The sequence below is a fragment of the Sesamum indicum genome, linkage group LG8 (genome assembly GCF_026168435.1).
Source record: "Sesamum indicum cultivar Baizhima isolate 11 linkage group LG8, ASM2616843v1, whole genome shotgun sequence".
Classification (NCBI taxonomy): domain Eukaryota; kingdom Viridiplantae; phylum Streptophyta; class Magnoliopsida; order Lamiales; family Pedaliaceae; genus Sesamum; species Sesamum indicum.
The window spans coordinates 20,639,694-20,653,894 of NC_142664.1; the positions used below are offsets into that span (position 1 = coordinate 20,639,694).

General features: G+C 29.8%; 1 protein-coding gene and 1 long non-coding RNA gene across 2 annotated transcripts; one reads left to right on the top strand and one right to left on the bottom strand.

The window, feature by feature from the left end:
- Positions 1 to 595: 595 nt before the first annotated feature.
- On the top strand, positions 596 to 4,399 carry LOC110012465 (uncharacterized). The gene is made up of 2 exons (XR_016066775.1): positions 596 to 889; positions 2,849 to 4,399. It is a non-coding gene; the product is annotated as an uncharacterized LOC110012465 (long non-coding RNA).
- Positions 1,636 to 4,169, bottom strand: LOC105168266 (galactinol synthase 1). The gene is made up of 4 exons (XM_011088281.3): positions 3,843 to 4,169; positions 2,883 to 3,203; positions 2,354 to 2,488; positions 1,636 to 2,073 (listed from the first exon to the last, which is right to left on the bottom strand). Exons 1-4 carry the CDS (start codon positions 4,167 to 4,169, stop codon positions 1,855 to 1,857), a joined length of 1,002 nt encoding a protein of 333 aa, XP_011086583.1. The 3' UTR covers positions 1,636 to 1,854.
- Positions 4,400 to 14,201: the final 9,802 nt, after the last annotated feature.

Here is a 14,201-nt window from a genome sequence, read left to right on the forward strand (position 1 = left end):
AAATGTATATAATCATTGAAATTTAAAAAGAATGGAAATTCCGGTCATAAGAAAGAAAAAATATAATCAAAATAATGACATTTTCTTTTATTATGATCAAGAGTGAAAAATTATAATAAATAATAATCAATTACAGATTTGCAATCGAGTATATATAGCTTGCATCTAAAAATTTATATTTACTGAACTATTGTCTGCTGACAATATTAACTTCTTCGAGCATTTTTAATATATAGATTATTACAATAAAAAAATTATTACAATTATAAAATTAATCTCGAAATTAAATACAAACAACAAAAAAGGAAAATTCAATGTAAGTAACTCAAGAATAATAATACTAAAAAACAGAGTAAATAAAGTTAATATTTATAATTAATTAGAAATGAAATTTGATGGAATAGGTTCTTGAAATTGTTATTTCCTCATCTTTTTATTTTGAACTTAATGTAATTTTTCTTTTCATAAATGGTAATTGGCCCATTTATAGACAGTAATATAGGGATCGCCTGTATTTTTTCCTTTTTTATTTATTTATTTAAAATATTTTTGGTATATTTGCAATGATTGGGTGCATGTGACGGTTATGTGACACGATGACGACATTACATGTAATCGAATTCTTGTACAATTGTATATTTTTGTCTGCAACACTTCTCATGGAATTAACCCTCTTTCTTCAATTTGAGTCTACAGTTATCTAAATTAAGAGTAAGCTTCTCCAATCCCCAATTGGATGATTCCTTCTTTTTGTTGCAGAGTTTCAATCTTATTCAAGTGACACTGGGATAATTGCTGTTAAGGAAAATATGGAGTGCAGTGGAGTCTTGGAGATTCGGACAAAGCTGCAGATTTTGGGAAGCCGACATCCGCTTCTCGAACTCCAATGGTATATTCTTAAATTTTTGTAATACAAAATTTGATAAAATTAAGATTAATCTCATTGTACTTACTTAATTGCCCTTAGATGTCTGTTAAAATCTTTACATTTCGCCTGCCAGATTGAAATTTCTGGCAATGAGGTGTGTGCAATTAATGTAGGGTCTTTCGATTCTTGGGAGTCTCATTGTCCTCTGATAAATACATGATTTCTGTCGACACTTGTTGGCTCAGTTGATAAGTTAATTCCAGTTAGACGGTTGTGGTATCGATTTCCTGTATCCGGTTTGAGGGTTTTGTTAGTGGATGCGTTCATACGTACCCCTATAAGCGACTTATGGTCATGAGGCATGGAGTCGATCCATCCAGACTTTTTTCCTTTTTTTCTAGTTAAAGCCATCAGTCCCTAGGTGGGGTTATGACGTAGGTCCCTACCGGTTTAATAAAGTACTAACTCAGACATATATAGAGATCTCTAATGTACATTTCGTCAATATAGGATCTTATGAATGTACGTCGAGAATGACAATATATATTAAACCTCAGCTTTGATGATTCCAAAGTCTTAACGTCGTTCGGTCGTTTTTGTGTTAGTTTTATAGATGGTGTGCTTGGATACATTTAGTAGTAGTTAAATTTTTAACGGACTTCTACATGATGTGATCCTTTTTTAATTGGTGTTAAACTTTCTCCATGTTTGTTCTTCATCATGAGCTTGAATTTGCGTATTAGTGAATATTAGTTGAGACGTAGGAATGGATATATGAGAAAGACTTTTATAATAATTGCAGCAGAAGAGTTACACTCCTCCGTTACTGCTAGGTACATAAAGATTGAAATCAAGAAGAAACCAAACTTAGGAATATTGTTCACTTGCACACCAAAAATAGGCCAAGTGGCCTACAAAAAAGTAGTCATCAGATAATTAAGACGGAGTTGCGTGGATTTGTAGACGAACTCCTTTCTTCTTTAGTTTCAAGCAGCAGAAGGGGCAGGGATGTATGATACTGCCGGCTCAGGCATGGAAGCCATGATTGATGGCCTTGAGAAGGCCTCTTCCCCTGCAATAGAATCTTCGGGCTTGAAGTCGAGGGTCTCGTCGTTGTAAACTTCCCACCATTTCTCGACGAGCATCTTGATGTCTTCTCTGTCCATGTTAGCTTCCTTGCCTGTATACCTCCACGGCTTCGATCCCTGTAGCATATATATAAAGACAAATATGTCAGCTGGAATTCTACTTAAGCTCAAAGGGCATATTTTGTTCAAAATCTTAGTCCCCCTTGCTGAAGGGTTTTTTTTTGCCGGAACCCTAAAGGAAAGGGTTCAGTTGTTAGACTGAGCAAACTTCATGTCCTGATTAGAGGTATTTTTAATTATGCCAGATTTTAGAGGTGTGATGTAATTTAACCTTATATATAAGTATTAATAATTTCATGGTAGACAAGATAGAGTTTGTAGGTGAGAGATTGCTCACAGCAGCGCAGTAGTGAACGACTTGAACTTTTTCGAGTTCAACATTCTCTGGGTGGCGCCATAGCATTGCAAGAACGAGGTTGTACACCAGAGGAATCGGTTTGTAGATCGGCTCAAAGAACATGTTCAAGAAGTCCTGTCATTTAGATACAAAAAAGAATTAATAGCTGATAACATTTCCTCATCATGTTCCTTTCTCTCTATCGATAGCGATAGTTTTCAAAATGAAATATCTTTAGAGCATTCATTTATTTTCCGTCTCATGTCGATATTGTCGTTATCGATCGTTACATCATCATCCCAATTAACAATGTTTAGAGAATCTTTTGGACAGTTGTTTCAACTTGCACCATGAATATTCAAAAAAGCCAGAAAGAGAAATTCGAACATTGCACGAAAATTGTGCTAAAGTGGCATGCATGCATCTCTGGCCCTTATAAATCACAACTTAATTTTAAGATATGTCCAAATTCTCTATGTACTTGCATTTTCACAGCTTGCGATGCTCAAAACAAGACAACAAATCTTACCTGCTCAGCAAACGGCGTTGGTGGGGTGATGCGGAGAGTTTCAAGAAGGTTTTCATATGTGGCTTTGCTCGGCTCAAACACGAACATGCCTGCGTTGAAGTAGAGTGGAGGAGGAGAGCCCATCTCGGCAGGCCAAGTCACCTTATTGGGGCACTGTTGGCAGTATCCGATGGAGTATTGTGGTGAGTGGCTCCACGTCTTTTCGCAGAAGCAGTCCATTACAGCATAGAAGTGACCGTCAGGCATGTCGAGGAGATGGTCAATGTTGTCGTAAACTTGGATGTCGGCATCAAGGTACACCATCTTGCTGTACTCCTCAAACTGCAATTATTATGGGGACAAAACATCATTCTTAAAATTGTTGAAATTTTTTAAAAGAATTGAATAAAGCTAGCTGACATTAGTGTAATGGGATAAATATAAGTTTCCTAGTCATTTTAACGTGACATCAGATTTTGATGCTAGCTACTGTTTGTTGTGCTGTGAGTACTATAGCAAAGGAAAAATCTTGTTGAGGTTGAACATGGAAAAACATTCTTATGGCTGAAGATTTCTTGTGTTCTTTCTCTTACTTTTTACTCTTTTCCTTGTCTTGGCCGAGGAATCGATTCCTTGTTCTTGGGTGCATGAAACCGTTGTGTCTCTTACCTCTTAGGATCCCTAAGTTACTATAATTGCCTCTCTCTTTGTGGGAAAAACACAAGTACTTGACTCAATAAGCTACTTCGTAAAAGATAATCAACTATTCATGGAAATAAAACACTATTAACGGATACCTACCTCAAAAATACATCAGTTTTCCGGTTATTTTATGTACTTTGAAAATGAAATGATGATCGATAACTTGTGCATGAATGAGACAATAACAAGCATGAAGCCCTTGTTCACGAGTTTATGACATGCTTATCATGTGTTTGTATCGTATCGTGTTTGTGTTAGTACTACGTGAATATTACTTACGTTCCATATACGGAGCTTGGAGTAGTTGATCACATAGTAAGCCATGGCGAACTGAATCTGGTTCTCAGGTGGATATATTGGTTCAATCTCCTTCACAATGCAACCCTGTGCTCTTAAGAGCTCGCGGTGGTCCTCTGGGACGTCGGGCAAGATCGCCACCACAAGAGGGTACGCACTCTTCACCTTTCTCAAACCCTTAGCCAGACCGACAACACCTTTGACGTAGTCACCGTTACCGGCTAAGAATGTGACGTAAGCTTTTTTGGGGACGAGGGCCGGGATTTTCCCAGCGGTAGGGAAAACCTCGACCGGGACGACAGGGGCCATTTCTCTTGTTGATCTTTTGAGAGGTTGGTTGAAGACTTTTGGAGTGGAGTGAGGAGTTTTAGGAAAGTAAAATTAGCAAAGACCTGAGAAGCTGCCAATTTACTTTGCCCTTTGTTCCTGAGCTTCAATGGCAAGCTTCCTTGTGTTTATATAGAAGTGAAATGAGATGCTCATGCATGGGAAATTTACTCCAAATGAAATCCAAATAAAGAGAAATATTCTTCTTTTTCTCCTTTTGCTTTTTTCTTTTTTAATTTTTATAATTGTTTTATGAATTTTCTTGTGGAGGGAATGAATGAACAATATTTGGTGTTTCATCTTGCCATTCATCTAGCCTTATCACTAGGATGGACGGCTTGGATTCAATGGGTTTAAGTCTTATTCAATTGGAAATTGACATAATGTATATATATAAATATATTAATATTTCCTTACTTCCTTTTCTTATTTTAGGGTATTTTCCTTGAAATTTTCTGAAGGAAATTAAAGGCATGCAAGGACAAAGTAAATTGTGGGCATCATTTTCTTTGTGGAATATATTTTGGAAAAGAAAAAAAGGGAAGGTATATATAGGATAAAAAAAAAAAAATTGAATAGTCGATCGACGTAGTGATTTGAAATTAAAATTAGGTATTTGTAGGTTTTTATGTTTTTTTGTGATGGTCGTTATCCTATTTACTCTCCAATGTGGTTGGCTCGAAAATCTTTTTTTTTTTTAAAAAAAATATTTTTAATTAGAAAAATCGCATAGTTTCAACTGAATAAGAATATTCGAGTTCTAGCTAATGACGACTAGTGTCACTTGCGGCACAAGATGTAATAGAACAATTTGCACTGTATTCAGATTGATAGATTTGAAGGTACTGTGAATTTCAAATACTTAATAATATATATTTTATTAATTCTTTTTTGGACAATTTCATACTAAAAAGAATTTCAAAATTTTCAATTCTCGTTTTGATTTATATTTTATGATGAATTTTAAATTCTTCTTAAATGAAGTTATATGGTATCATTTTTTAAAATTCTTTCATCTAAATGTAACCTTACAATGTTTTTTAATGATTAATTAGTGAAAGAATATGTTAAATTTTGATGAATATATTAGTGTGATTGCAATAATATCTTGAGTGATCAAAAGATATTTTCTTGATTTATTGCAGGCTCTATGTCTATGTCTATATATATATATATATATATATATATATATATGTGTGTGTGTGTGTGTGTGTAGATCACAAATTATTAACAGGAAACTAAAACCCCTGTATTATGCACATGTCAAATAAGACACAACGGGCCCTTCTCTGCTGCATAAATGTTGCACGGAGTTCGTGGAAAATGTGTTGTATTACATTCCACCTTGAAGTTAAATTTAAATACGCAAATATTTTCTAATTTTTTATAAAATTATTTTTTTATTTTTTAAAATTATAATTATAAATACAGTTCTTATTCAATGACAAAATTTACACAAATATTTCTTGAATAATATTACACAAACACCCCCTAAGGGGATGATTAATTGAACTTATACTTTTGCAAACGGCGAGGGTAAGGTACATAGCATTCACACGTTCTAAAGGAGTGAACCTATAATTTTTCAAAAGACAGGGGGTGTTTGTGTATCTAGACAACCTCAAGAGATGTCAATGTAATTTACGCTAATAATTTGATAGATTGTCTTAAACATTCTTGTAATGTATTCACCTCATCTACATAATTTCTCAAGGAAATAATCTATGTGCATAACATGAATGGGGCACAGCTTTTTTGTCTCAAATTTTAGGACCTGTATAATTTTTATCTCATCAGTCACGAGATCCGATTAATGATTTGATAAGTTACAAAATACACCATATTTAGTCATTTTATCGGATTCTGTCGATGTTTTGATGGAAAAAGTTCAAGCTAAGCATGTGGTCGTTAACTCTCTAGCTACTTTTGGTCATATGCCTAACACTTAGTTATAAAATTCTCATTGATGGTCCCATAAGTTACAAAAAAAATACCACACTTCAATTTTTTCTATCCTATTCCGTTAGTATTTTTTATAACGGCCATCTGCTTGGCATGTGCTTTTTTAGTCAAAATATTAACGGAATATGATGGAAGGACTAAATTGTTGTACTATATATGTTTTGTTGCATTTCATAATAAGGAATGTATGTATTATATATGTTTGTTGCACAACCAGGTTTCAGTTTAATAGTTAGAACCTGCAGTCTCATTACCAGATAAAATGAGACCATGAATTTGAATAAATTAATATCCTCTATTGTGTGAATATTTATATATTTATGTTGTAGATTTTTATAATTTATTACTTTGTTGATATTTGTAGTTTGATGGTAATATAAGATGGATTTATTGATTCAATTAATAATGTCATGATGTACTATCGTTTTCATTAAAACAATGAGTAAATTACAACAACCTCTCATGAGATTTGTCGTAATTACGAATACCCCCATATTATTTGAAAAATTAATACCTCCTGATATTTGAATAAATTTTATAATTTGGCTGAAACTATGAAATTGTCAAATTTGCCCTTACTATATTTTATAGTTCTTAAAAAAAATTAAAAACTTATAAGAAATCAAACTAGGTGGATGAAAAATTTTTAAAAATTATAAAAAAAAAATTATCCACTTAGTTAAAGAAAAAATAAAAAATTTTAGAAAATAAATAAGATTATAATTTTTGATCCACAAGGACATTTTGATCAACTCACAATAAAAATTAGGAATGTACCAATAATTTTTCAAACAATAATAAGTATTCGTAATTATGTGAAATTTTAGAAAAGATCATTGTAACTTACCCTTATTCAAATGAAGTCCCGCTCGGAAATAATTCTATGATTATTTGTAAATATTTACTTTTTATTGAGAAAATTCCATAAATTTATATATAACGTGGTGAAGTTGTCTCCTAGGTTATGCACTTTCCTAATCAACTGAAAGCTAATTTGACGCTTCCTTTAGACTAATAATGTGGCTAGCAAATTCCCCAATCAAGATTCTAGGGTAAATTATCATCGTTTTCTACAAATATTACTTTAGGACTAACAAACTGTCTAGTAAATATTTTTTTATAATGGGCTGTCATAAGAGAAATATCTGTTAGGTGATCGTTAATTTCAGAAAATATATTTGTGATTTTTCAAAAAATAATAAATTTATATAATTATGACAAATTTTAGGAGAGCTCGTAGTAATTTATCATATTATATATATATATGTATAATAGTCTAAAGAATCATATTTTTTTCTAAAAAACCTTTTGCCTATTTGTAATTAAAGTTGAATGATTGAGAAGAAACAATAATGAGTTTGCTTATTTAAGCAGCTAAGGTTAGTATGTATGATATATCATTATCATTATCAACATTTGTATCCTTCTATCGCTCTACCTATAAATATATATAGTGTGTGTTTGTATGTGTCCTTAAGAATACTCTTTTTTATGTATACGTCTTTTTTAAAAAGGATAAATTATATTGATATTTTTTTAAATTAATTTATTTATTAATTATATTGATATTTTTTTAAATTAATTTGAGTTTATGGGCCAATAATGTTTATATAATACATTATTGTTAAATTTTGTTCTCACCTTGAGTTTGAATTGTTGTGGCCCTACATAGGAAGTTTTGGGTCAGAACAAATTAATCAAATCAAATATGGCTGTTTCCACTCATATTAATTGTATCGGAAATATGAATGTTTTCAAATATTAAGTTAACAAGTCTCGTAATTTGGAGTCAGAAAATGTCATATCTTGGGACTACAGACTCAGTAGCCATGACAAATGTTTTAGTCACGCTCATGGATACTACGACCAACAATCGTTGCATGATCGTAATCAATGACTATTTATTTTTAATCATGACAATTTGTCATGGTTAAATTTTTATAGTGTATATTACGTACTTTTCAATTATTTTTCACAACAGGGATCACTAAATTAATAATCATGGATATGCTTCTTTATTTTCTTATTATTCCTCTCTATAAAACTTTAAAAGGAAAAAAGAAATATCCCACGACTCTAACCTATAAACGATATAACTTTAATATAATTGTTGTAAATTTTTAGGGTTCCCGAAATTAATTTGTAGATTCTAAGAAATCTTGATTGTCTATTTTGGAATCCGACAAAATGGATGATTATGATAATATTTTCATAATTCTATGACATCCTATTATAGATTTTTGAAATTTTCGGAAAATGAGCATGATCAGTTTATAATATCATAATCATTCAAATTTTAATATAAATTTTAAAATATTTTTAAGATCACTATGATCAGCTCGCGTGTCATGATGAATAATTATATTTTCTAAATATGTGCAAGGTTTTTGTGACTGCTAAGAAACATCATAGAAGATATATATTTAAGTTATAAAAATCAAATTTTGAATTTTTTTTGGTAAAAGATATATGGAGGTGATTTTACAACATTAGAAGGTTCAAGATTGAGAAGGGGGGCACAGAAGATAGGGGCTAGTACCCCTTGTTTCCTCTCATCTTGTACTTTTATAATACATATTCAGATGGACCAATGATGTCTTTTTATTTTAAGAAAAGATAAATTATAAAATCGAATTGAAGACAGAGTTGGAGAATCAACTTCGATCCACCTTATAAAAAAAATAAAAGAATAACCCTTCACATCACTTAAAAATCGTTTCATTAGATTTGCGCACTCTGCAGAGCAACCCTGATACAATTTCTAACGTGATATTATGTTGTTAGGACTCGCATAAGAGGTAAAATGAGTTCAATTACTGCGACGATTTGATGCTTAAATTATTACATTTTTATTTAAAGGAGTTTTACCTTAATTCGAAGTGTAGAGTAAGTTATTTTATATCATGTATTATAGGTTGATTGTGGTTGTGGTTTATACATCACGCTCGTTTTATGAGAATCGAGGCTTAATTCTTACTGTATTGATGGAATGTTATGGTCAAGTTGGATGATATTCTAAAGAATTTTGAGGAAAAGAACGTAGTGTGTTGGTGATATTTTTTTAACTTAATTAAAGTATCATAACGTGTTTAATTCAATCTAACTTTTTATATAACAAAAAAATTCAAATAAAAAAGGGACTAACAGAAGTGCAATTAAACATTTATTAATAATTTAATTAAGAAATATGTAAAATTACCAAAATGCCCCCTACTCCCACATGTCAAGGAGAAAAACAAGGCTGATGAACCAAACCCAAGGATATTCCAAAAGTTGGAATTATATCAAAGGAAAATTCCTCATCCTCATCCAAGTGGAATGCTGGGGACAATTTCAAGACTTTAATAAATATTAATAGAACCCCAAACTCTAACAATTTCAAACCATGTTTTAATTTAAGATAAATAAACAAAAGAAAATAAAAAAAAATAATAATTTCAAATGATGATAACGCGTATTTAGCTATTAATAATCGCCCAAAATGGCAGTTTAAAAAATTTTAAATTTTAGCCTACTTCCAACAAATTCTATAAATTTGTTATCAATAATTTGATTTATTAATTTTTATAATTTTCAATTCAAAATAGCGAATTCAGCTGTTGGACACCTTAATCGAACGCCACGTGGCTAACCCTAATCAAAAGAATCTCTTTTTCTCAACTTGGAGTGTAATAGGAACCTTACCTTTGCTTTGATTGATGTAAGTAGCTAGAAAAAGTGGTCCTTCCCATAACTTGCATGGATGGGTATATACTATATACTATATACATACATTGCATATCCCTAATGTAATAATACAAACCTATATTGCATGTATTTATGTCAACTAAATTATCATATTATTACTCTAAATTTTAATTTAAATGAACATCGATCCAGAGAAATATAAGTTGTCAATTTACTTTACAGTCATATAATATCAATCTTTATTAATTTTTAAAAATACTGATCTTACAGTCGAACGCTTGTACTTATAGCGACTACATGAGGTGATTTGGGAATTAAATGAGAAAATGGTAAAAGAATTTTTTTATTAGTCTCGAGAAATTGATTAATATATCAATATAGTTTTCATAATAATTAAATTATAGTTTATTTAACATAAAGTGAGATAAATACTTAATTTGTTTCAAAAATGCAGTGGGACTCGAACTTGATATGGGGACCACTCCTGGATATATATCCTAAAATGAGTAAAATTAAATGCCCCGACTTATAATTTTTATTTCTTAATAGGCTCCAAATCTGCACACAATATGTTCGGATTTTACCGCTCCCAAATTTGATCCGCTCCAAACACGAGTATGTATGGGCTCATCATAACTATCTAACCAAGGTTATACTAATGGTTCACGTGAGTATCATACAACATAATCCAAATCAATAAACGTACGTCTCTCATGCTTTAGGTATAACTTTTTTTTGCAATTGTTGACTTTTCTTACAAGCTTAACCTCTAAGCAGCTGCACTGATTTAAGTACCAAAAGTTTATAATTGGCCCTTTTCCATGATTATTCCAATGAGCTCTGTCTTGCAGGACATACTTGACAATCATCAAACCTGACTCGAGATTCATAAAATCTAACTTAATTCGAATTTAGATACAGGACAGATCGAAACTCATGATTTCATATTTATTCGTAAAATTTCACATTTAACGATTAGACTAAACTGTCAAATTTGACCTTGGAATGTCAATTTCACTATCTGGAGGGAAAGCCATTCTCAACTTCACATACATTGTGGACCAAAAATTGGGGAACGTTATTAGCTGTTGATAAGTACAGATATGGTTGAATGGACATGCATGAAATATTGCACCTTCAATCTAATTATTGATGATAAATACAGCAAAAAATGATGAAGTAGTATGTGGGGTCAGGGGTTGGAATCTGATCCCCCACTCCCAAGGGCTCTGATCTTTGATGAATTTCACATCTATTGGCTGGTAGATACTATATACTTGTAGCATATACTTTCTCTACACTTGGCTATTATAATAGGCTCCATGTGTGTATATAAATTAAATTTTAATTATATGAAAATAGAATAAATAAGTCATGATCATATCTAATATTTTGGTAAATAATTCATACTCATTCTAAATTTACATGAGTAGAATATTATTGATAAAAAAATTTAATAAGAAATATATATATTTGAGAGTTTTTCGGTCAGTATACATTTTGCTAGTCAAAGTTAGTTACTCTGAATCCCTCACACGTAATAAATACTTTTTATTATTTAATATTCTTTTTTTTTTAGACGTTTTCATAATAAATCTTTATTTTTCAAAATAAAAATAATTATTCGTTTAAAAATACAGTCCAAGTTAAAGTAATCATATTAGTACTAACGTTCAGCACTGATAGTGTATATATATAGAAAAATTGTAATTTTTCGTATCTCAAAACTCAAATTCGACGATGAATATATATATATATATATATATATATTGAGGGAGAAAGTATAAAATGTGGTATAATTTAGAGAAAAATAAAAATTGTGGAGTGGGGTTGATTTGGAAATATGTGATTGTGAGGGAAGTAATATTGTGTTTTGTGTGTACATAACAAAAAGGTGAGGCAGAACCTCATACCTCGTCTACGATCTTCTGGTCCAGGGTCCACACTAGTGATTGGTCTGTGTTTGTTTCAGATCATTTGATCAATCAATCACAGAATCACAGAATAGTTAACTAATTAATCATAAATTTTTGTTGAATTTGAATTATTATTTTAAGGGATAATTACACTTCCGTCCCATGAGGTTTGTTGTATTACACATAAATTCTCTATTATTTGGGAAATTACATCCAGCATTGTTGAAATTTGGTTACGTCTAACAAATAAGTCTATTCGTTAATCAAAATATACTAAATTTATTAATATTTACAAAAAAAAAAATAAATAAAAATTGATATTTTTTTCTTTGGGGTTTAGATCCCATCAGTGTGTGGGGTTTAATTCATTTTAATAATAATTATTAATTAGTCATATATGTTTGGTTTTGATATTCAATTTTAATCCAATATTTACATAAGTATAAAAATATTATATTCAATTTATGTTAATATTACTGATATTTGTTCTTTTTTAATAAGTATGATATTTTTTAGTAAATAATAAGTATTTATTGGATATCTAATACATAAAAATATTCAATATATATATATATATATATTGTAAGTTTATATTTAATTACATTTTAAAATAATATTTCTTATGTAATAAAATTTGAGTGTGCGTGTGTGTGTTTTTCTTTAAATTTTATTACTATCCACCAAATACATAAACAAGTGATTCGAATTTTCTTTATTCAATTTCTTTTCTTATTCCTTCGTTATACCAAACATATGAATGTTAAATTAAAACTATTCAATTTCTTACCTTTATCTCAGGGCATAATTGGTATTTAGGAATGGAATAAGGGCAGGAAAGAAATTAGATTAGAATAGTATTCCTGTGATTGGTATACACAATAAATTAGAAGGTAATAAAATTGTTTTTCCTTAGTTAATTTCATTCGCACATAATTGATAATTAGAAATATTGATTAGTGATACTGTGATATAATTAATTTACTTTTACGATATATTTGTCCTTTAGTTTTTTTTCTTTTAAAAAATTACTTCACATATTTCATTTAGGTTAAATTACAATGACCTCCCCTATAGTTTGATATAATTACGAATACTCCCTCGTTATTTGAAAAATTATAAGTACCATTTGATGTTTGATGAAATTATGTAATCCTTCGATGGAGGTATGAAGTTGTCAACTATGCCCTTACTATATTTTTTTTCTTTTATTTAAAAAAATAGATGCGGTGGATGAAAAAAAATTACCCACTTAGTTAATAAAAAATTAGAAGATTTTAATAAATAAATAAAATTATAATTCTTAGTCCACAAGGGTATTTTTGTCAGTTCACCACAAAAATGAATGAAAATCTAACGGGGACTAACAGAATGGGCTAATTTTGAGACGGCCGTTAAAATCACAGGGGTGTTGGTAATTTTTCAAACAATGTATGAGTATTCATACTTATGCCAAATATCAGGAAAGATCGTTGTAATTTACCCTTTTATTTAATATGTTGAATTCAATTGTATAACTGTAGTATTTCCAACATGGCATATAGAAGGTTATAAGCAATTCGTAAATCATCTTATATGTTATTGAATATATATATATATATATATATATATATAGCATAACGATGGTCAATCAAAATTAAGTAATTTTGACCGAATACTAATTTGTGGTGATTAATTTTGAATTTTTTGATTATCCAAAAAAAAAAGATTATTGGTTAGAAACATCATCTATTTAAATATATTAGTTTATGATATTTGATTCTTATTTCTATTTAAATATTTATCCTTTTGTAATTAGTTTCTCAACGTAAATATGATTCTATTGAATCTATTATCATATGCTTTAGAGATATTTGTATTTCTAAATATGTAGTTTTATGTGTGTGTAATTCGAGCTATCTTTTAGAAAAAGTCCACATGCTTGTTTCAACTTTATTTTCTTTTTTTTTTTGTTATTTTAATTTAATTGAAAAACTTTTAGACATGTGTTAAATTAATAACAAATATAGAGGTTAATTCAATAAAATTTTAAAACTATACTTTTTAACTATATTTATTTATTTTGCAGTAACTTTTATAAAATTTACTTTTTGAACTTTTAGACACTAATGCGATATATTGCGAAATATTTAAATAAATATCATTTTTTGAAATTATAAATGAATTAAGAGTAGTATGATTTGCAAGTTGCTATAAGTTTATTGCATATTAATACAACACATTTTTGGTATTTTATTAAAACACAATAGTTATTTCCTAATTATATATTTCAATTTATTTTGTATTTGAAATTTTTGCTTATTTTATCTTTTTAGTTATTGAAGTTTTTCTTTTCTCTGCTAACCTTTCTTTATATTAATGTATTCAGGCTTCTAGAGAATTCATGATAATGTTTATTGTTAAAATTATTGATTTATTATTTTGTTCAATTCATTCTTTTGTTTGCATATTA

Bases quoted from the DNA above. Each gene is read 5' to 3' on its own strand.
- LOC105168266 (XM_011088281.3), bottom strand. From the start codon at position 4,169: ATGGCCCCTGTCGTCCCGGTCGAGGTTTTCCCTACCGCTGGGAAAATC. The intron at 2,489-2,882 runs GTAAGATTTGTT...TCTAAATGACAG, and splicing joins CAACGCCGTTTGCTGAGCAG to GACTTCTTGAACATGTTCTT. The intron at 2,074-2,353 runs GTGAGCAATCTC...TATATGCTACAG, and splicing joins TCGTTCACTACTGCGCTGCT to GGATCGAAGCCGTGGAGGTA.